The sequence below is a fragment of the Oncorhynchus mykiss genome, chromosome 6, assembly GCF_013265735.2.
Source record: "Oncorhynchus mykiss isolate Arlee chromosome 6, USDA_OmykA_1.1, whole genome shotgun sequence".
Lineage (NCBI taxonomy): Eukaryota > Metazoa > Chordata > Actinopteri > Salmoniformes > Salmonidae > Oncorhynchus > Oncorhynchus mykiss.
In genome coordinates this window covers 82,554,568-82,579,567 of record NC_048570.1, presented here as the reverse complement: position 1 = coordinate 82,579,567, position 25,000 = coordinate 82,554,568, and the positions used below count along the sequence as shown (strand labels likewise).

Sequence of the window (25,000 nt, the reverse complement as noted above, 5' to 3'; positions counted from 1 at the left end):
ATTGGTTAAAATGTAGAGGTCTGCCATTGGTTAAGATGTAGAGGTGTAACATTGGTTAAGATGTGACCTACTGCCCTGTGACGCGTTCTCTGTTTACCTTAACACATTCTTTTTCCTATTTGTCAACATGTCAACATGTATCTGTTCAATAAAACCATGTAATGCACATCATTTTCGAAGGGTGCTGGGACAAAACACATCAATCAAATCAAATGCTATTTTATTTGTCACATGCGCCAAATACAACGGGTGTAGACTTAACTGTGAAACGCTTACTTATGATCCAGAGCAAAAAGTGGAATAAAATAAACAAGAATGGAGCTATATACAGGGAGTACCAGTACCAGATCAATGTGGAGATATACAGGAAGTACCTGTACCAGATCAAAGTGAGGCTATATACAGGGAGTACCAGTACCAGATCAACAACCTCTACTATATCCCTGTTGATGTGGATGGGGACGTTCCCTCTTTCTCTTGTAGCCCACCATCAGCTCCTTGGTCTTACTGACGTTGAGGGAGAGGTTGTTGTCATGGCACCACATTGCCAAGTCTCTGACCTCCTCCTTGTAGGCTGTCCCATCGCCGTCGGTGATCAGGCCTAGCACGCCGTGTTGTCAGCGAACTTGATAAGGGTGTTGGAATCATGCGTGGCCACACAGTTGTGGGTGAACAGGGAGTACAGGAGGGGACTAAGCACACACCCTTGAGGGGCCCCCGTGTTGAGGGTCAGTGTGGCGGAGGTGTCGTTGCCTACCCTCACCACCTGGGGCCGTCCAATCAGGAAGCCCAGGATCCAGCTACAGAGAAAGGTGTTCAGTCCCAGGGTCCCCAGCTTGGTGATGAGCTTGGATGGGAATATGGTGTTCAACACTGAGTTGTAGTCTGTGAACAGCATTCTCACATAGTTATTTCCCCTCTTGTCCAAGTGGGAGAGAGCAGTGTGAAGTGAGTGAACTAGGACCTCGCACCCCCAATTACTCCAACATTGGCCACTTTTATTATTTCACAACATTCCGATCCTTAAGTCCTCTTTATTGAAATTGGAATTGAAATATGGTCAACTAATAAAGGTTTGTGTTGAAGCAATTGAGTGCGAGGGTCTTACTATCAGTACTACAGAACAGAAGGGCCACACAAAGCAGTAGCACATGAGTGTGTGGGTTATGTTGTTTATTGGCAGAGCTGTGATGCGGTCAAAGATAGCAGGTGTAGCCAAATGTACTGATGAGGGGAAAATCTCAAACAGATCTCAAAAAGATGCAAATATATTATATAAATAGTATATATTAATTAGGACAAATAATTGTATATAAGCCAGGTGTGTGTGCTAGCCTTTGAGACACTGATGCTGACTTACAAAACATGAGTTTTTTTACTTTAAAAAAAAGCACTTTATTGCACTGCAAATCAGGGTTGGGCTCAATAAACCAGGGTTGGGCTCAATAAACCAGGGTTGGGCTCAGTAAACTGACCAATTGTGCAAGTTCTCCCACTTAGAAAGATGAGAGAGGACTGACTGTAATTTTCATCGTAGGTACACTTCAACTATGACAGACAAAAACAAATCCAGAAAATCACATTGTAGGATTTTTAATGAATTTATTTGCAAATTATGGTGGAAAATAAGTATTTGGTCACCTACAAACAAGCAAGATTTCTGGCTCTCACAGACCTGTAACCTCTTCTTTAATTAAGAGGCTCCTCTGTCCTCCACTCGTTGTTTGAACTTGTTATCAGTATAAAAGACACCTGTCCACAACCTCAAACAGTCACACTCCAAACTCCACTATGGCCAAGACCAAAGAGCTGTCAAAGGACACCAGAAACAAAATTGTAGACCTGCACCAGGCTGGGAAGACTGAATCTGCAATAGGTAAGCAGCTTGGTTTGAAGAAATCAACTGTGGGAGCAATTATTAGGAAATGGAAGACATACACGACCACTGATAATCTCCCTCGATCTGGTGCTCCACGCAAGATCTCACCCCATTTCAAATTTATTGAAAATGAAACACATAGATATCTCATTTACGTAAGTACTCACACCCCTCAGTTAGAATCACCTTCGACAGCGAATACAGCTGTGAGACTTTCTGGGTAAGTTTCTAAGAGCTTTGCACACCTGGATAGTATAATATTTGCACATTATTATTTTTTTAATTCTTCAAGCTCTGACAAATTGGTTGTTGATCATTGCCACCATTTTCAAGTCTTGCCCTAGATTTTCAAGCAGATCTAAGTCAAAACTGTAACTCTGCCTCTCAGGAACATTCACTTTCTTCTTAGTTAGCAACTCAAATCAAATCAAATTTTGAGGGGATAGTTCAGAGCGACATTAATTCATGTTGCTGTAGAATGGATGTTTCGGCGGTTGTCGTTCTTCGCGTTCAATGATACCGAATTCCTAGCTGCAGACTAGTAATTAATATCAAAGACTTGTTCTTATTCTGTCGGTATCGATAGTCTAAGAGTTTAACCACGTGGTATGGTTAAAAGATTCAGCAATGGTCTGCAACCTTTGTCCTCTCGTAATGGAGAAAAACATGGTCTGTTGAGAACTTCTTAAAGTTGGGTGTTTTATTTGGAATTGCAGAAAAGGGCCTGTCTCAGGATGCTCAGGATGACTTCTGCCGAAGTCGTTGCCTCTCCTTGTTTGGGCGGTGCTCTGCGTTCGACGTCACTGGTCTTCTAGCCATCATTGATCCATTTTTCATTTTCCATTGGTTTTGTCTTGTCTTCCCACACACCTGTTTTCAATCCCATTCATTACCTGTTGTGTATTTAACCATCTGTTTCCCTCATGTCTTTGTCAGAGATAGTTTTATTGTCAGTGTTGTTTATTTGTTGTGTTGGTGCGCGACGGGTCCTCGTACCCATGTTTGTTCATGTCTATACTTTAAGTGTTATGGAGCATGTTCCGTGGACATTTATTAAAAGACTCCATTAACACTCCATTTTGACTCTCCTGCGCCTGACTTCCCTGCCACCTATACACACGGCACTGACAACTGGGCTCATGGGCGGTCCTCTGATTTAGTTAAACTCAAAAGGGAATTGGAGTTTCCTTCATTAAACAGTCCAAAATCACATTACACAATTTTACAAACAGTATCATCCTCACTCATTCATCTTATACAACAATTAGATGTAACAGGGTATATAAACAGCGTTATGGTAATGTGGCCGCACCGTCTCCCATGAGCTTCACCAACATGTAACAAACGGACCAGTTCGTAGCTGGATTCTTAAAGTGCCCCATCAATTAAACATTTATAGGGAACAGATTGGACTGGTAGAAAGTCTTAAACCTTAAATGGTTCATTTTGCCATGTCCTTTTGGTCTGTTTGTCCTGTCAGTCGCTGCCAGTTTGAAAGTATTTGTTAAGGCCTCTAGAAGTACAAGTGATATAAAACACAACATATTCATTGATACTGTTTGCTGTAATGTGGAAACTCTTAGCAGCCAAACTGCTTGCACTAATCCCACAGTAAAATACTGTGAAATACAAACCCATCCCCTCATTTCATGTATTCATTCATGTATTCATTCATTCATTCATTCATTCCGATTACAGTAACATTGACTTTTTTTACAGAATAATAAGGTAAATGTTACAGTATTGTACTGTGTCATTACACAGTACTTGCTTTGATACCATATTCATATTATAGAAGGTGTACTGTAATATGAAATACAGAATGTTACTGACCACCGAGCTGCTTGTAAGCTACTGTCAAATTCATGGTGACCCCCTTACAGTGAGCATTATAAATCTGTCAAATTCATGGTGACCCCCTTACAGTGAGCATTATAAATCTGTCAAATTCATGGTGACCCCCTTACAGTGAGCATTATAAATCTGTCAAATTCATGGTGACCCCCTTACAGTGAGCATTATAAATCTGTCAAATTCATGGTAACCCCCTTACAGTGAGCATTATAAAGCTGTCAAATTCATGGTAACCCCCTTACAGTGAGCATTATAAAGCTGTCAAATTCATGGTGACCCCCTTACAGTGAGCATGATAAATCTGTCAAATTCATGGTAACCCCCTTACAGTGAGCATTATAAATCTGTCAAATTCATGGTGACCCCCTTACAGTGAGCATTATAAATCTGTCAAATTCATAGTGACCCCCTTACAGTGAGCATTATAAATCTGTCAAATTCATGGTAACCCCCTTACAGTGAGCATTATAAATCTGTCAAATTCATGGTGACTCCCTTACAGTGAGCATTATAAATCTGTCAAATTCATGGTGACCCCCTTACAGTGAGCATTATAAATCTGTCAAATTCATGGTGACTCCCTTACAGTGAGCATTATAAATCTGTCAAATTCATGGTGACCCCCTTACAGTGAGCATTATAAATCTGTCAAATTCAAGGTGACTCCCTTACAGTGAGCATTATAAATCTGTCAAATTCATGGTGACCCTCTTACAGTGAGCATGATAAATCTGTAAATTCATGGTGACTCCCTTACAGTGAGCATTATAAATCTGTCAAATTCATGGTGACCCCCTTACAGTGAGCATTATAAATCTGTCAAATTCATGGTGACCCCCTTACAGTGAGCATTATAAATCTGTCAAATTCATGGTAACCCCCTTACAGTGAGCATTATAAATCTGTCAAATTCATGGTGACCCCCTTACAGTGAGCATTATAAATCTGTCAAATTCATGGTGACCCCCTTACAGTGAGCATTATAAATCTGTCAAATTCATGGTGACCCCCTTACAGTGAGCATTATAAATCTGTCAAATTCATGGTGACCCCCTTACAGTGAGCATTATAAATCTGTCAAATTCATGGTGACCCCCTTACAGTGAGCATTATAAATCTGTCAAATTCATGGTGACCCCCTTACAGTGAGCATGATAAATCTGTCAAATTCATGGTGACCCCCTTACAGTGAGCATTATAAATCTGTCAAATTCATGGTGACCCCCTTACAGTGAGCATTATAAATCTGTCAAATTCATGGTAACCCCCTTACAGTGAGAATTATAAATCTGTCAAATTCATGGTGACCCCCTTACAGTGAGCATTATAAATCTGTCAAATTCATGGTGACCCCCTTACAGTGAGCATTATAAATCTGTCAAATTCATGGTAACCCCCTTACAGTGAGCATTATAAATCTGTAAATGCATGTTCAGGTTTTCTCTTTTTCCCCACTGATCTTCTCTCACAGCCTCTGGTGGGCACATCATCAAATCAAATCAAATGTATTGGTCACATACACATGGTTAGCAGATGTTATATCGAGTGTAGCGAAATGCTTGTGTTTTTAGTCTCCGACAGTGCAGCAATATCTAACCAGTAATAGGAAGGAATAAGAATATATAAATATATGGACGAGCAATGTTCAAAGCAAGTTGCTCGCAAAAACATTTCTGCAACAAAATGCCAGAGGCTTATTCATGTGTTTTCATAGGCAACACATAATAACAGTTATATTTCCACTGATCTACGATCACATCAGTTTAAAGACATGGAATCACAGTTGCTTAGTTTATGACCCACAGATGGCAAGTCAATAACACTGATTTGGATGACACAGAACTATGTCCCCATCCAAAATGTGTAATCCCCCCATCCAGATGCACACACAGGCACACACAGGCACGCACACACGCACACACAGGCACACACAGACAAAGGCACCGACACAGACGACACAGACACACGCATGCACGCACGCACGCACGCACGCACGCACGCACGCACGCACACACACACACACACACACACACACACACACACACACACACACACACACACACACACACACACACACACACACACACACACACAGCAGAGATATAGTCATCTCTTTCATGAAACCTGACAGGATATTTTCCACTACTCTATTGAACAGAGGTGGATCAGCATAGGCAATCAATTGGCTCAGCCTCCAGGCTAATGAAAATCCAACTGAAGACCAACAGGCCTGTGTGTGTGTGTTTGTGTGTGAGTGAGTGTGTGTGCGTTCGTGCGTGCATGCGTGTGTGTGGCTGAGTAAGTGAGAGAGAGTTTATGTGTGTGTGTGTGAGAGAGAGCGAGAGAGAGAGCGAGAGAGAGAAGAAGAGAGAGACAGCGAGTGTGTGTTTGCATGCATGTGTGTGTGACAGAGTGTGACATGTCACACTGACAGACAGATTGTCACCAATCAATAATAAAAGCAGCGTCACGTTGCCAACAGTCCACAATGCCCTCCAGTGCTGCTATACTTGACTGTGGCTACATCCCAAATAGGTCAAATGTAGTGCACTATCTAGTGAATAGGCTGCCATTTGGAAAGCACACTGTGTTAAGAATCTGTGGCAGGAACACAGTCTTTGATGGATGTGCTACTGTACATAATCAAATCCTTATTCCTCACTAGACATTTGACTTCTATTATCAGGAGGCTCCAGATCCTATCCAAGGGAGTCATATGAGGTGATGACATTTGGACCGCTGACAGGCAGTCAGGGTGGTAGTACAGTAAATCATGGAAGATCTAAGTTGATTTTGGTTTAGCAGACTGACACGCACACGTGCACAGAATACCCTGTTCATATTGAGTGAGATGTTTTTTAGAGAGGGAAGTGTTCAGAGACCTTTGTTAGGGGTGACCTGAGGATATCTTGTTATCTCCAGGAACAGGGTTGGAGTTAAAACCTACAGAACAGTAACTCTCCAGGAACAGGGTTGGAGTTAAAACATACAGGATGGTAACTCTCCAGGAACAGGGGCGGAGTTAAAACCTACAGGACAGTAACTCTCCAGGAACAGGGTTGGAGTTAAAACATACAGGATGGTAACTCTCCAGGAACAGGGTCGGAGTTAAAACATACAGGACAGTAACTCTCCAGGAACAGGGTCGGAGTTAAAACCTACAGGACAGTAACTCTCCAGGAACAGGGTTGGAGTTAAAACCTACAGGACAGTACTCTCCAGGAACAGGGTTGGAGTTAAAACATACAGGATGGTAACTCTCCAGGAACAGGGTTGGAGTTAAAACATACAGGATGGTAACTCTCCAGGAACAGGGTTGGAGTTAAAACCTACAGGACAGTAACTCTCCAGGAACAGGGTTGGAGTTAAAACATACAGGATGGTAACTCTCCAGGAACAGGGTCGGAGTTAAAACATACAGGATGGTAACTCTCCAGGAACAGGGTTGGAGTTAAAACATACAGGATAGTAACTCTCCAGGAACAGGGTTGGAGTTAAAATCTACAGGACAGTAACTCTCCAGGAATAGGGTTGGAGTTAAAACCTACAGGATGGTAACTCTCCAGGAACAGGGTTGGAGTTAAAACCTACAGGACAGTAACTCTCCAGGAACAGGGTTGGAGTTAAAACCTACAGGACAGTAACTCTACAGGAAAAGGGTTGGAGTTAAAACATACAGGACGGTAACTCTCCAGGAACAGGGTTGGAGTTAAAATCTACAGGACAGTAACTCTCCAGGAATAGGGTTGGAGTTAAAACCTACAGGATGGTAACTCTCCAGGAACAGGGTTGGAGTTAAAACCTACAGGATGGTAACTCTCCAGGAACAGGGTCGGAGTTAAAACCTACAGGACAGTAACTCTCCAGGAACAGGGTTGGAGTTAAAACCTACAGGACAGTAACTCTCCAGGAACAGGGTTGGAGTTAAAACCTACAGGACAGTAACTCTACAGGAAAAGGGTTGGAGTTAAAACATACAGGACGGTAACTCTCCAGGAACAGGGTTGGAGTTAAAACCTACAGGACAGTAACTCTACAGGAACAGGGTTGGAGTTAAAACCTACAGGACAGTAACTCTACAGGAAAAGGGTTGGAGTTAAAACATACAGGACGGTAACTCTCCAGGAACAGGGTTGGAGTTAAAACATACAGGACAGTAACTCTACAGGAACAGGGTTGGTGACCCTACAGGACAGTAACTCTACAGGAACAGGGTTGGTGACCCTACAGGACAGTAACTCTACAGGAACAGGGTTGGTGACCCTACAGGACAGTAACTCTACAGGAACAGGGTTGGTGACCCTACAGGACAGTAACTCTACAGGAACAGGGTTGGTGACCCTACAGGACAGTAACTCTACAGGAACAGGGTTGGTGACCCTACAGGACAGTAACTCTACAGGAACAGGGTTGGTGACCCCTACCCTGGGGCCTATAGACACTTGTGTAGATCTGAAAGGATCTGATACGTGTAAATACTTCATGTGGTTAGTAACAATTCCTGGCTATACGTATGAACATCATGGCGCCTAGCTAAGCGTACCGGCTAGGCGTGCCGAACGAGTGTGCTCCCATTCTCCTGTAAAACACCTTCACTTGAAAAACAAGTACTAGCAATAGTATGGTTTGTCTACTTCAAAATAGTCAGAATTATTCCAAGATAATTCAAGAAATCTGTCATCAATTTTGCCAAAGAAATCTTAGTTGCGCAATTTTACATCTAACTAAGATGTTAGCATGAAAACGATTTGTCTCACGTTGAAGACTCCCTACTATTGACCAATCACCGTCGAAGGGGTGTAGACTTCGGCTACCAACTTCGACTTGCTTCGAGAAAAAATGTAATGCACACGAACAGCCGAAGACCTTTGCCCGAAGACCAAAACAGACAAAGACGCCACAAAATATTGTCATAATATATGCACTAACTGTTCCGAACTGTTTCAGGTGTAATGCATGCAGACGCCTTAAGAGGGGGGGGGGGGGGGGGGGGGGGGGGTTGATTTGGGATAGGGCAGTGGTGGATATTATTGTCCACTTTAATATTCCATCTTATTCCCCATCTTAATTAAAACCCAGCTGACCTCTAACCTCTTAGAGCTGATTGAGGACTGTTTTTATTGGCTAAGAGCCACAGTATGAGATTGGTTCTCTCATTGAGATTGGTTCTCTCATATTCATTGCGAAAGATGCACAATGCCAGAAAGAAAGAAGCCTATTTCCCAGAAAGAGGTAGAAAAAGCATCTCAAGTATTGCATTTCAATTTAAGAATAACTTTCTGTGAAAGCTTCTATTGAAATGTGAAGATAATATATTAAAGCCTTTCAAAAATGATTTTCTAAACAAGAAGATTGCCTTGAACATCCTTGAGAAAAAGTAAGCTCTGAACCTATTCAATGTGTCTCCGTTGCAAAGTGGTGAATGTTTAAAAAAAAATGGTTTCCTCGAATCAAAGCAATGTTTTCTCTTTCCTTCCTGTTTTTCTGTGAAGGACTGAGTCAGAAGCAGTATCACTGTTATGCAAGCCTGGGGCCACTCACAAATCAAAGACAACCAGACATGTGAAACATACTTCTACCCTAAAAGCCACCCTTTTCTGAAACGACTGTATTAGACAAATGTAGACCGTATTATAGACTGCATGGGGTGTTAGAGGATAGTTGTGTTACTAAGGGAAGTACCCGGGCAGTGACAGAATGAATAGAAAGCAGCCAATATGAAATTGAATTACCGTCACATATCATTGGCTAACTGACTTCCTACACTCGTAGAAAAAAAGTGCTACCTGGAACCTAAAAGGGTTCTTCGGCTGTCCCCATAGGAGAACCCTTTGAAGAACCATTTTTGGTTCCGGGTAGAACACTTTTGGGTTCCAGGTAGAACCCTTTCCACAGAGGGTTCTACATGAATCCCAAAAGGGTTCTACCTGAAACCAAAAAGGGTTCTACCAGAAACCAAAAAGGGTTCTCATATGGGAACAGCCAAAGCACCATTTTGGAACCTTTTTTTCTAAGAGTGTAGGACAGACCATAAAAGCACATCGCACTGGGCACAGAGGTCAATTCAACGTCTATTCCACATTGGTTCAACGTAATTCCATTGAAATGATGCGGAAAAAACGTTGATTCAACCAGTGTGTGACCAGCGAGAAAGCACTGATCATTTATTTACATTCCAGTGAAGAGGGACTCCGGGATGCTGGCCTTCTAGGCAGAGTTGCAAAGAAAAAGCCATATCTCAGACTGACCAATAAAAATAAAATATTAAAATGGGCAAAAGAACACAGAGGAACACTGCCTAGAAGGCCAGCATCCCGGAGTCCCTCTTCACTGTTGACGTTGAGACTGGACAGAGGAACTCTGCCTAGAAGGCCAGCATCCCGGAGTCGCCTCTTCACTGTTGACGTTGAGACTGGACAGAGGTACTCTGCCTAGAAGGCCAGCATCCCGGAGTCCCTCTTCACTGTTGACGTTGAGACTGGACAGAGGAACTCTGCCTAGAAGGCCAGCATCCCGGAGTCGCCTCTTCACTGTTGACGTTGAGACTTGACAGAGGAACTCTGCCTAGAAGGCCAGCATCCCGGAGTCGCCTCTTCACTGTTGACGTTGAGACTGGACAGAGGAACTCTGCCTAGAAGGCCAGCATCCCGGAGTCGCCTCTTCACTGTTGACGTTGAGACTGGTGTTTTGCGGGTACTATTTAATGAAGCTGCCAGTTGAGGACTTGTGAGGCGTCTGTTTCTCAAACTAGACACTCTAATGTACTTGTCCTCTTGCTCAGTTGTGCACCGGGGCCTCCCACTCCTCTTTCTATTCTGGTTAGAGCCAGTTTGAGCTGTTCTGTGAAGGGAGTAGTACACAGTGTTGTACGAGATCTTCAGTTTCTTGACAATTTCTCGCATGGAATAGCCTTCATTTCTCAGAACGAGAATAGACTGACGAGTTTCAGAAGAAAGTTATTTGTTTCTGGACATTTTGAGCCCGTAATCGAACCCACAAAAGCTGATGCTCCAGATACTCAACTAGTCTAAAGGGCAGTTTTATTGCTTCTTTAATCAGAACAGTTTTCAGCTGTTCTAACATAATTGCAAAAGGGTTTTCTAATGACCAATTATCCTTTTAAAATGATAAACTTGGATTAACTAACACAAGGTGCCATTGGAACACAGGAGTGATGGTTGCTGATAATGGGCCTCTGTACGCCTACGTAGATATTCCATTAAAAATCAGCTGTTTCCAGCTACAATAGTCATTTACAACATTAACAATGTCTACACTGTTTTTCTGATCAATTTGATGTTATGGACAAAAAGGACACTTCTAAGTGACCCCAAACTTCTGAATTGTAGTGTACATTTAGTTCCATTAAACTGGTTAAAATAACACGTCTGCATATTTTTGCTCTGCAAATACACAGGATCACCATTTTGTGTAGCTAATTGTAGTTCTTGATTTACACATTTGCTGTTCTCACCCACACGCAACCAACCAGGGATCTGTATGGGTTTTGTGTGGCAGGAATAAGTTGAGAGGTTCTGGCCCATGGACAAACACACACAGGCACTCTCTCACACACACACACACACACACACACACACACACACACACACACACACACACACACACACACGCACACACACACACACGCACACACACACACACACACACACGCACACACACACACACACACAAGCCATCCTCCCCTCTGATCCCTGTGCATCTCAGGAGCAACGTCTAGGAATGATGAGAAACTATTCTCTGTTCAAATGGAACACTAGTGCCACAGCTGCAGTACCAGAACATAGTGACACACATAGCCCAGCAGCTCCCCTATGCACCCGTAAAAAGTGTCCCCCAGTTTGTGCCAGGCACAACAGCACCATGGTGATGATAGCTAACACGACTCAGCTCGGTCCATTGTCAAACTTGGCAGAGTAGGAGTCAATCCTATGATAAGGGAATGGAAAGAAGCACACAGCGTTTGATATTTCCCCTCTTTTTGAGCGTTTTTGGCAGTGTAAAAACCAGTGGTCTTTGAAATGAACCATTAAAGGGGCAATCAGCAATAGAAACTAACAATTTTTCTGTTAAAAAAGCTGAGGGATGGGGCTGGAGAGTTGTAATGAATTAAAAATCATAAACAGTGCTATGGATGCAAGGACTGACCATCCATGATATCCACATTATAGTTTTAACCATGTTTTAAGGCTATATAGTGTTTGTTTACATTTACATTGTTGACAAACATTGGAGTAAAACAAGCTTATATTTTGGGTTCTGAAGGGGTACAACAGTTGATCTAAGCTCATGAGGCATATGTTATATTTTTCAAGAATCAATGGGTACATATCAGTCCAAAAATGGATGTAGCAACTGCTGATTGCCCCTTTATATGCAAAGTGGCTCCCTATGTGTCCACGACTAACTTCTGAGTGGGTTTTTGGCCGGACGGTGAGCCAGTTTTCACTTCTTATTCTCTGGCTGTTTTGGAATGGAATGACATCTTCACATCGTTACATAAACAAACAACCGCCATTTTGTTTCTCTCAAGTCAAGTGGATGGCAGCCAGGCAGTCACTGACCCTAGATGGATCCAGTTTTATCTCCTATAGGGAATAGGGCTCAAAAGTAGTGCACTCACACAAACAAACACAAACACACACACACACACACTTAAACACCCGCACACACACCTCACATATCCCTGGATCCACTCTGATGATTTCCACCCCAAAGAAAATATAAAGAGTGTTTTGCAACTAGCTGAAGGTTAGCGTGTAGACATGTTCATCTGGCGTTAAACGACTCTGTTTTTATTATCTTATAATATATAATAATAATAGTCAGCGCCTCTATGTGCTTCATAAACACCTAGAAGCTACGCATCTTCAACAGCCTGCTATGAGCTCATCATGCGTAGACATTCTCCAATTACTGACAATATCCTCCTGATGAAAATAAACTGATTTAATTACCAAGCATTACAATCATCAGATACCTGTTTTCACATATTACAGTTTATAACAGCTAGAATATAACACTAGTGGTATGTGAGGGAGGAGGACGTGTGTGTGTGTATGTTTGAATGTGCGTGTGTATGTGTGTGTGTGTGTGTGTGTCTGAGTGTGTGTGTGTGTGTGTGTGTCTGAATGTGTGTGTGTGTGTGTGTATGTGTGTGAATGTGTGTCCGAATGTATGTGTGTGTGTGTGTGTGTGTGTGTGTGTGTGTGTGTGTGTGTGTCCAGTAGAACAAGGAATTGTTTGAGCTCTATTCATTAAGAGTTCTATCTGAAACATTCTGAATGCTTCACCAAATATACCACAGCCCTCCTGAATGGGTATTTGAACGTTTTTTTAAATGTTTTCCAAACGTTACAGGTTGTCTTGGCACAAAGGGAACCACATAACCGCTGCTTCCTCACCTGGTACGTCGTTCAGACATCCTAGTACAGGTGTGCTGGGTAGGAACACTCCTCCACTTCTTAGCCTCCACCACCATACCCTCCGCATCCACCAGCCCAAAGCCATACAGGTGACTCACTGAGAGAGAGGGAGGGGTGGAGCGAGAGAGAGAGAGAGAGAGAGAGAGAGAGAGAGAGAGGGGGGGAGGGGTGGAGAGAGAGAGAGAGAGAGAGAGAGAGAGAGAGAGAGAGAGAGAGAGAGAGAGAGAGAGAGAGAGAGGGAGAGAGGAGAAGGAGTTAGACCTGTGTCTAAATGGATGAGTGAAGCTTCTAAAGAGAAAGCTGCTCTAAATGATTACATTCCATCTTTCTGTTTTCCTTTCTTTAATTCCCGGGGTGGGCAGGGAGGAAGCATATCCTGAACTGGTGTAACTACTACACAGCTGATGATGGATTTATACCAAACAGTTCAAATGTTACACCTTCCTCTCCAGGTGAAGTGATAAGAGAGGTACCAGCCCTAATCAAACACACACACTCACACGTACATACACACACCCACTCAGCTCTACAGTGTGCCTTGTGAGTCAAAGGCGAGCAATTACGTAGAAATCATAAACCAACACGAGTGCTGGAACAGAACAAATATGTGCAATGGCTGAGGGATCTCTGAATACTGGGGGATCTCTGAATGCTGGGGGATCTCTGAATACTGGGGGATCTCTGAATGCTGGGGGATCTCTGAATACTGGGGGATCTCTAAATGCTGGGGGATCTCTGAATACTGGGGGATCTCTGAATGCTGGGGGATCTCTGAATACTGGGGGATCTCTGAATGCTGGGGGATCTCTGAATACTGGGGGATCTCTGAATGCTGGGGGATCTCTGAATACTGGGGGATCTCTGAATACTGGGGGATCTCTGAATGCTGAGGGATCTCTGAATGCTGGTGGATCTCTGAATGCTGGGGGATCTCTGAATGCTGGCGGGTCTCTGAATGCTGGGGGATCTCTGAATGCTGAGGGATCTCTGAATACTGGGGGATCTCTGAATACTGGGGGATCTCTGAATTCTGGGGGATCTCTGAATGCTGGGGGATCTCTGAATGCTGAGGGATCTCTGAATACTGGGGGATCTCTGAATACTGGGGGATCTCTGAATTCTGGGGGATCTCTGAATGCTGGGGGATCTCTGAATGCTGGGGGATCTCTGCTGGGGATCTCTGAAGGACCAAGTTAACGAACACTGCCATACAGTATAAGACAGCGGAGGCTGGTGGAGGAAAAATGCCTGTCTCCCCATCCCTCCCTCCACCAGCCTCCACTGGTACAGGAGGAGTCCATTGTACTGTAGCTACCTCTGTGTCCGGCTGCGTTGGTCTTCCAGTCGTTGGCCTTCAGGTGGACAGGCCTGGACGTCTTGACCAGCAGGTGCTGGATATCTCTCCAGCTGACCAATGGGCTGGAACAACATAAATAAATGTGTTGCAGCGTGCCCTGATGAACACGACCCAATACATCCAGTTTTCATGACTTAGCTTGTGGTTTGGTTTGTGCCCAGGTCTTAAGAAAATCACAAAGAAGGCAGTAAGAAATGACAGCTGTTTACCCATATTGTTTTCCTTATACAGTATGGCCAAAAGTAGAAAACTATAGAAATAAGTCAAATGTATTTGCACAAGTCACTCACAAATAGTTTGACGTTTTACTTCATTTAAATCATTTAGAAGATCAATTCGCTCATTAAAATCTGATGTAGAGCGATCAAATGAAATGTACCCCATTCTGCAGTCGTATCATTGTGTATCATTGTCTAATTGTGTATTAAGCACGTAATTAGAGCAGTAAAAATGAATGTTTTGTCAAACCCGTGATCTCCCACGGCTGTCAGCCTGGCAGCATTCAGGCTCCAACCACCCAGTTTATAATTGAGTATTACGCACATAGTCTATATCCAGGGCTCCTCCCACTGTCTAGGGGACAACTATGAGCTACATGACCCAGTAACAGCAGTAAGATAGAACACCATTAACACATCTAGTTAGTATTCCATCTATTATTATCTTCAATTATTCTCTGTTATCTACAGACGTGGGAATAGTCTAATAGTCCCTGATCCACAGGTGCAGAGCTGCTGAAGGTGTGAACACAAATCACCCCTGCTACTACCTGAGTTCCTCAGCTCAAATGTATGTGTGTGATGCGTGCATTTGGCGTGCGTGCCAAAACATCCCATGAACCGTTCTCCTAAAAGAATGTGGACCCTGAAAAGGGATGTCCTTCCACAGTAATGAACCAGTTATGAGAAAAACACCACGATGTTGAGACTCCAGAGTCTGTGCAACGTCAAGATAAGACCTCCTTGACAGGACAGATGTCACTGAAAGGTCTAATCAGACAGACGGGCGGACGGACAGACGGACAGACGGTAGACAGAAACAAGAAAAGAAGGATGGAGGGATAGGGTAGAGAGAGAAAGAGGGATGGAGGGATAGGGCAGAGAGAGAAAGAGGGATGGAGGGATAGGGTAGAGAGAGAGATGGAGGGATAGGGTAGAGAGAGAGAGGGATGGAGGGATAGGGTAGAGAGAAAGAGGGATGGAGGGATAGGGTAGAGAGAAAGAGGGATTGAGGGATAGGGTAGAGAGAGAGATGGAGGGATAGGGTAGAGAGAGAGAGGGATGGAGGGATAGTATAGAGAGAGAGAGGGATGGAAGGATAGGGTAGAGAGAGAGAGGGATGGAGGGATAGTGTAGAGAGAGGGATGGAGGGATAGGGTAGAGAGAGAGGGGGGTACTGACTTGGCCTCCAGAGTGAGAGCGATGACCCCAGCCACCATGGGAGCCGACACAGAGGTACCAGTGTGGCCATCAGTACATCGCTGCCGCAGGTCTGTGGTCACCTGACAGAAGGGAAAACGACAGAGATGACATCTTATTCACTCATCATCTTTCTTTACATTAATTTCTTCTTGAGTTAGAATGGCTGCCGCAAAGACTGACACTCAGAAATGTGTTCCTTAAACCACACAATGCACTGTACAATCAGTTGCCTGTCGAGACACATAAACTATATCAATACAACATACATTCTATTTACAGTAATATTTACAGTTATTTACAGTAGTGATGACATAATAATGACTAAGTACAGGAACTTGTTTTTTGGCATCTTGGGTTATGTCCTAATACTCTTATGCAGCATCCTTTTCTTGTCCCCTTTGCCACTACACTCTCACTCACATATGACATTCTCACAAATCAATAGTAATGACGGCAAGGAGACAGCAATGAGTGGAGGCTATTTGGGACTCTTGGCAAGGAAAGACCAATTGACTGTTAACTGGATGGTGGAGCAGGGAGCACATAGCCAAGGCTTGTTAAAGTACATGACAGCTGGGTGAGGGGAGAAGGGCAGAACCTCGCCGTAAACCCTGCCACCCACCACCAGGAAGTGTAGCTGCTTCTGCAGCAGCTAATGGGGATCCTAATAAATACCAAATACCACCACTGCCCCACCATGTGTACTGGGCTGGGACCACAGGTTCAGCTTCTGCTCAACTCAGTAAATATTATTCTCAATTTGGTCCCTGTAAAACTAACCAGGACACCCACAGTGTTGGTCTAGACCATAGGCAGGGGAGGGGGCAGCGAGAGGTACAGGATCCACAGCCCCAGGGGGCTGTATCAAGCATCTTGACAAATATGGCCCCTGAGCCCAGATCAGAGCCCCACCCAGAGTTATCACACCAGGGCCTTAAAGGGATAGTTCACCCAAATTTCAAAATTGCATATTACATTTAGTTTCTTTACCTTGGAAGCAGTCAATGAGAAACAGCAAGACACACTTGTTTTGTTCACCTATGCCCCTGCTACCAACCTGCTACCAACCTCTAATATTTGCAGTTTGAGATGATTTGGACCAGATTTTTTTTAACACGTAATGCCAAGCTTTTTGAAGGATACTTCTACTTTGGGATACATTGACTGTTGTAGGTTTGTTAGAAAATGCTTATGTTAGCAGTTAGTGGTAATGGCTATGTATACCAAACCTAAGTGTGGATTTACGTCTCCTTGTCCCTGGACTGCTTTCAAGTTAAGTAAACACATTTATAAGTTTGTAATTTTAAAGAATTGTAAGCGAGCGATCTCTGAATACTGGGGGATCTGCTAACTTGTACTGGTCTCTCCCGAGCCCATACGGGAGTTGTACTGGTCTCTCCCGAGCCCATACGGGAGTTGTACTGGTCTCTCCCGAGCCCTTACGGGAGTTGTACTGATCTCTCCCGAGCCCATACGGGAGTTGTACTGGTCTCTCCCGAGCCCATACGGGAGTTGTACTGGTCTCTCCCGAGCCCATACGGGAGTTGTACTGGTCTCTCCCGAGCCCATACGGGAGTTGTACTGGTCTCTCCCGAGCCCATACGGGAGTTGTACTGGTCTCTCCCGAGCCCATACTGGAGTTGTACTGGTCTCTCCCGAGCCCATACGGGAGTTGTACTGGTCTCTCCCGAGCCCATACGGGAGTTGTACTGGTCTCTCCCGAGCCCATACTGGAGTTGTACTGGTCTCTCCCGAGCCCATACGGGAGTTGTACTGGTCTCTCCCGAGCCCATACGGGAGTTGTACTGGTCTCTTCCGAGCCCATACGGGAGTTGTACTGGTCTCTCCCGAGCCCATACGGGAGTTGTACTGGTCTCTCCCGAGCCCATACGGGAGTTGTACTGGTCTCTTCCGAGCCCATACGGGAGTTGTACTGTAGCGATGAGCCAAGGTCGTAATTTGGGGAGAATTATTATTTTTTAAATACACTTGAGGCCATACCACCCTGAACACGCCTGATATTTTCTGATCTCAGTAGCTCCGCAGAGTCGGGCCTGGTTAGTACTTGGATGGGAGACAGCCTGGAATACCTGGTGCTGTAATCTAAAATAAATACAAATAAAAACTCTAGCCTATGCCTCCACCAATCCACTACTTTCAGATTTGTGAAATGTAGTGAACGCAACCCTGACATTTAATTTAACTAGCATCCATCAATATAGCATCTCTAAACACAGACCTATCTATCTTTTGTCCAAGTTTCCACCCACAAAATACTCACTATCTGTTTTATCTCTACCTGTAAGCCAGTCTACATTTGAATTTTATGAAAATTCAATGAACTACTTACAGGGCCTTCAGAAAGTATTCATACCCCTTGACTAATTCCACATTGTTTTGTTTTACAGCCTGCATTCAAAATGTATTTAATCATTCTTTTCCCTTACCCATCTACAAACAATACCCCATAATGACAAAGTGAAAACACGCTTTTAGACATGTTGGGCCTGGTTAGTACTTGGATGGGGCATGGCAATACCAGGTTGCATCAGCAAAACATATATATTTATATCTAATAATTGTTTTGCAAATGAAAATGAAATACAGAAATATCTCATTTACATACAGTACCAGTCAAAAGTTTGGTCATAACTACTCATTCAAAGGTTTTTCGTGATTTTTTCAATTTTATCAAAACATATTTTATATATGAGATTCTTTAAAGTAGCCACCCTTTGCCTTGATGACAGCTTTGCACACTCTTGGTATTCTCTCAGCCAGCTTCATGAGGTAGTCACCTGGAATGAATTTCAATTAATAAGTGTGCCTTGTTAAAAGTGAATTTGTGGAATTGCTTTCCTTCTTAATCTTGGTAAGCACCTCCAGTGTATATTTGGCCTTGTGTTTTAGGTTATTGTCCTTAATTTGTCTCCAGTGTCTGTTGGAAAGCAGACTGAACAATGTTTTCCTCTAGGATTTTGCCTGTGCCTAGCTCTATTCCATTTATTTGTATCCTATAAAATCCATAGTCCTTGGTGATGACAAGCACACCCATAACATGATGCAGCCACCACCATGCTGTAAAATATGAAGAGTGGTACTCAGTGACGTGTGCTGGATTTGCCCAAAACATAACACTTAGTATTCAGGACATAAAGTTAATTTCTTAGCCAATTTTTTGGCAGTTTTACTTTAGTACCTTATTCCAAACAGGATGCATGTTTTGGAATATGTTTATTCTGTACAGGCTTCCTTCTATTCACTCTGTCATTTAGGTTAGTATTGTGGAGTAACTACAATGTTGTTAATCGATCCTCAGTTTTCTCTTATCATAGCCATTTAAACTCTGTGACTGTTTTAAAGTCACCAATGGCCTCATGGTGAAATCCCTGAGCCGTTTCCTTCCTCTCAGGCAACTGAGTTAGGAAGGACGCCTGTATCTTTGTAGTGACTGGGTGTATTAATATACCATCCAAAGTGTTATTAATAAATACACAATGCTCAAAGGGCTATTGAATGTCTGCTTTTTTTAAAGCCATCTACCAATAAGTACCCTTCTTTGTGAAGTATTGGAAAACCTCCCTGGTCTTTATGGTTGAATGTGTTTGAAATGCACTTCTCAGCTGAGGGACCTTACAGATAATTGTATGTGTGTGATACTGAGATGAAGTAGTCATTAAAACTCTTCTTAAACACTATTATTGCACAGAGACTGAGTCCATGCAACGTATGTGACTTGGTCAGCATGCCTCTCCTCTGTCAAGCACAAGCCTGGCTAAATATTAGCTTTGTCCAGTAGCAACCTTTCCTCATTAAAATGGATGCTGGATATTTGTTAAAAAGAGCAACACAAACAGCACATTTGAGCTGTGTCCAAGTTGTTGACGCTGTCATAATTCCAGTAAGGGGAGGCCATCTCTGTGTAGTTGGGGGAAAACAGTGTGTAGTTGATGGATGTGGCATGTCTGTGCTTTGGCAACGCTACACCATTCCCTTATCCCAGAGGACATCAAAAACATGATATGGGGATGGTGTTGTGAGTGTGTGTGAGTGTGAGTGTGTGTGTGTGTGTGTGTGTGTGTGTGTGTGTGTGTGTGTGTGTGTGTGTGTGTGTGTGTGTGTGTGTTTATGAATGCCAGAATGAATGATAGCATGTTTCTGAAAGAGAGTGAGAGTGTGTGTGCATGTGTTTGAGTCTGGCCACTGAACTGTATCATAGCAGTCTGAATGTTAATCTGCTTAGATGGAAATGTACATTTGACAGAATGAAGGATGCCATAATAATGTGTACTAGCGTTCCTGGGCTTTTATGGTTTGTAACCCTGCAACTAAACAGCTTTCCTTCCATGGCAAAGCAGACAAAGGCACACTTGATTTAAACATCAACACTCCCTCAAAACTCAACTATTTTCCTTTCGTAAAACTTGCCACGAAGAGCAGACCTCCAAGTACTAGGGCTTGCACTCACACACACGCACGCACGCACGCACACACACACACACACACACACGCGCACGCACGCACACACACACACACACACACACACACACGCACACACACACACACACGCACACGTGCGCACACACGCACACGCGCGCACACACACACACTTACTATCTTCCTGTCATAGAACTCCCCGCTGCTGTAGGTGGTGGCCAGTGTGGAGGAGCAGACCTCCAGGTACCAGGGCTTGTTGCCGTTCTCTGTGGTGCTGGAGATGGAGATGGTGTAGATGCTGTTGGTGTAGCCATCACATGAACAGTGGTCGCCCTGGCGACCGCCGTTCCCCGACGCCCAAACAAAGATGGATCCCAGACCCTTCCGGCCCTGTTTGAGAGGGAGAGAGGGACAGATGTGAACTAAGATGGAGCCCAGACCCTTTAGGGCCCTGTTTGAGAGGGAGAGAGGGACAAATGTGAACTAAGATGGAGCCCAGACCCTTTAGGGCCCTGTTTGAGAGGGAGGGAGGGACAGATGTGAACTAAGTTGGAGCCCAGACCCTTTAGGGCCCTGTTTTGAGAGGGAGAGAGGGACAGATGTGAACTAAGATGGAGCCCAGACCCTTTAGGGCCCTGTTTGAGAGGGAGAGAGGGACAGATGTGAACTAAGATGGAGTCCAGACACTTTAGGTTCCTGTTTGAGAGGGAGAGAGGGACAAATGTGAACTAAGATGGAGCCCAGACCCTTTAGGGCCCTGTTTGAGAGGGAGAGAGGGACAGATGTGAACTAAGTTGGAGCCCAGACCCTTTAGGACCCTGTTTTGAGAGGGAGAGAGGGACAGATGTGAACTAAGATGGAGCCCAGACCATTTAGGGCCCTGTTTGAGAGGGAGAGAGGGACAGATGTGAACTAAGATGGAGTCCAGACACTTTAGGTTCCTGTTTGAGAGGGAGAGAGGGACAGATGTGAACTAAGATGGAGCCCAGACCCTTTAGGGCCCTGTTTGAGAGGGAGAGAGGGACAGATGTGAACTAAGATGGAACCCAGACCCTTTAGGGTCCTGTTTGAGAGGGAGAGAGGGACAGATGTGAACTAAGATGGAGCCCAGACCCTTTAGGGCCCTGTTTGAGAGGGAGAGAGGGACAGATGTGAACTAAGATGGAGCCCAGACCCTTTAGGGTCCTGTTTGAGAGGGAGAGAGGGACAAATGTGAACTAAGATGGAGCCCAGACCCTTTAGGGTCCTGTTTGAGAGGGAGAGAGGGACAGATGTGAACTAAGATGGAACCCAGACCCTTTAGGGTCCTGTTTGAGAGGGAGAGAGGGACAGATGTGAACTAAGATGGAGCCCAGACCCTTTAGGGTCCTGTTTGAGAGGGAGAGAGGGACAGATGTGAACAACTGAGCCAAACAGAGAAGATCAAGCTGGGTTACTCATCCATCATAGTTGTTGAGAAATACAACTTGAAAAGAAGATACCCGAGCCTGCACAGTTTGGTTCAGCACAATAGTGTGAAAAGGATATCAGTAGACATTGAAAGTTGATTTGAAAAATACGTCTTTCTCGTTAAAACTATCTCCATTGTAGATGGGCTTCGTACATCCCCCCCAAAAACACTTTTCTCTTTGTTATGTAATGTGCTCTTAGCGCTCCACTGAATCAATGCAATCCGTTTTTCAACAGAGTTGAGGCCAAGTTCAATACCACACAGCAATAAGGACCTTTTCACTTTGTACTTCTGGGGGCGCTAAACAAGTGGAATTGCATTTCCTTATTCGTTTCATTTGAGTGACTCGGTTAAGTAGATTGATTTGCTCCAAAATACCTTTTGAAATCAAGTGCCTCATATTGAGATCCTGTTACTGTCTAATCTAATTTGAGTGATGCAGTTCTGTACACTGATTTCAAGAGGTATTTTGGGCAAATCATGTTCCTCAAAGGCTTAAATTCATGACGTTTTCTGATCAAAAGTTCCTCTGGTCAGGAGTAGTGCACTACATGGGAAATAGGGTGTAATTTGAGTTGCTCAAGTCAAAGTAGTACACTAGGAAGGGAATGGAGGGTGTCATTGAAACACTCATGTAAGAAAGTAGTGCAGTACAATTGGGTTTCATTTGATCAAATGTTTGGTCTAAAGTAGTGCACTATATGGCCCAAAGGGGGTTATCAGTAGTGCACTATATGGCCCAAAGGGGATCATCAGTACTGCACTATATGGCCCAAAGGGGGTCATCAGTAGTGCACTATATGGCCCAAAGGGGGTCATCAGTAGTGCACTATATGGCCCAAAGGGGGTTATCAGTAGTGCACTATATGGCCCAAAGGGGGTCATCAGTAGTGCACTATATGGCCCAAAGGGGGTCATCAGTAGTGCACTATATGGCCCAAAGGGGGTCATCAGTAGTGCACTATATGGCCCAAAGGGGGTCATCAGTAGTGCACTATATGGCCCAAAGGGGGTTATCAGTAGTGCACTATATGGCCCAGAGGGGGTCATCAGTAGTGCACTATATGGCCCAAAGGGGGTCATCAGTAGTGCACTATATGGCCCAAAGGGGGTTATCAGTAGTGCACTATATGGCCCAAAGGGGGTTATCAGTAGTGCACTATACGGCCCAAAGGGGGTTATCAGTAGTGCACTATACGGCCCAAAGGGGGTTATATGTAGTGCACTATACGGCCCAAAGGGGGTTATCAGTAGTGCACTATACGGCCCAAAGGGGGTTATCAGTAGTGCACTATACGGCCCAAAGGGGGTTATCAGTAGTGCACTATACGGCCCAAAGGGGGTTATCAGTAGTGCACTATATGGCCCAAAGGGGGTTATCAGTAGTGCACTATACGGCCCAAAGGGGGTTATCAGTAGTGCACTATATGGCCCAAAGGGGGTTATCAGTAGTGCACTATACGGCCCAAAGGGGGTTATCAGTAGTGCACTATATGGCCCAAAGGGGGTTATCAGTAGTGCACTATACGGCCCAAAGGGGGTTATCAGTAGTGCACTATATGGCCCAAAGGGGGTTATCAGTAGTGCACTATATGGCCCAAAGGGGGTTATCAGTAGTGCACGCCATATAGTGCACTACTGATAACCCCCTTTGGGCCATATAGTGCACTACTGATAACCCCCTTTGGGCCGTATAGTGCACTACTGATAACCCCCCAGGGAATGGGGTGTCATGGACAGCAGTGTAGTGCGCTACATTGGGCAATACATAGGGTGGGATTAGCTATAAACTAGGTTTCCATCCAATTGTCAACAGATTTTCATGTGAATATTCTAAAATCAATTAAGAAAATATGCACATTATCCCACCAGTGGTGTGTTTCCGCAAAACAATCGGTGAGTTATGAGTTCGGGTGCACAACATTTACTTTTTGCTTAAGTTTTCAGGTATCCGATAAACATCTAAAGTTCAATGTGTTTTCATCACATTTTCAACTCTACAGATAGTTTAAACACAAAAACTGTTGTGTTAAATAGCAACGTGCCTCCTCTGGTCTTGGTGCTCTAGCCAAGCACTCACAGATACAGTGCAGGTAGGGTCGTCTCCATGATGAGATTATTATGGATAAGAATATTTACATTTGTCAAACGGCAGTCAAGCACCTCTCATCATGTCACCCTCGATATTTAACGGAAAGAAGCATCAAGCTCATCATCGTGCACTTTCACCACCCTGTGAAGTTCATCGTTACTTATTTCATCTGTAGCCTCATCAACTACATGGTTTCCTGAGTCGTAGTGGGAGGACCTCACACCATATCATCATGTGACTTCAAGTTTACTTCAATGTGATGGTTATTATATCAATATTTGCGTATAAAGGCGTTTCCACCAGCATTTCTCGCATAATGAATTTTACCTGCACAAAAAGATCCCACCATGTCAAACGAACAGATGATCTGTCGCCATTCAGAAAACTGTACCGAAACATCCGGTTTTCAGCACAGCAGTCTTTTTTAATTCTATATGACTTTACTCACATAAAACTGTGGATGGAAACGTGGTTATAGACCATACTTCACCTTTTTGATGCCCATCTCGAAGGCCTGTTTGGCCAGAGGCCCTGGTCCGTCCACAGTCTTTCCATCGTCGTCAGGTCCCCAGCTGGCGCTGTAGATGTCTATGTAGTCAGGTCTGACACCGAGGGACTTCGCCTCTACTACATCTGTCACATCACCATCCAGCATACGAATACCTACTCACAGTTACACAACCAATATCAATCAACCAATCAATAAATCAATAAATAAAACAATGAATCGCTCAACCAATCAAATGCATTTATAAGTCACTTTTTTAAAATCGTTGTCATAAAGTGTTTTACAATAACAAATAGATGGTCATTTAGCAGATATTTGTGTCCAAAGGTGACTTGCCGTTTAAAAGAATGAGTCAGCGTATTTGTTTTGTTTGTGTGTGTTCAGCTTCAGTAACAGCTAGTCTACCTTGGGTCCCCTCAAAATATACATGTTGGATAGTTGAGAGCCAGGATATATTCACATAGCTTTGATAACGATTAGTCAGATCAGTGATTACACCGAGGAAGGAAGGAAGGAAGGAAGGAAGGAAGGAAGGAAGGAAGGTAGGAAGGAAGGAACC

At 44.0% G+C, this 25,000-nt stretch overlaps 1 protein-coding gene across 3 annotated transcripts in view; it reads right to left on the bottom strand.

Moving 5' to 3' along the window:
• LOC110526694 (proprotein convertase subtilisin/kexin type 6-like) overlaps window positions 1-25,000 on the bottom strand; it is a 95,083-nt gene that overhangs the window by 48,033 nt on the left and 22,050 nt on the right. For all 3 annotated transcript variants that reach the window (XM_036981183.1, XM_036981182.1, XM_036981181.1), the window contains exons 7-11: window positions 24,424-24,596; window positions 20,569-20,781; window positions 15,934-16,034; window positions 14,492-14,595; window positions 13,156-13,273 (exon numbers count right to left, since the gene is read on the bottom strand). In XM_036981183.1, coding sequence (XP_036837078.1) covers window positions 13,156-13,273; window positions 14,492-14,595; window positions 15,934-16,034; window positions 20,569-20,781; window positions 24,424-24,596 — 709 coding nt within the window. The remainder of the gene's footprint in view (window positions 1-13,155; window positions 13,274-14,491; window positions 14,596-15,933; window positions 16,035-20,568; window positions 20,782-24,423; window positions 24,597-25,000) is intronic.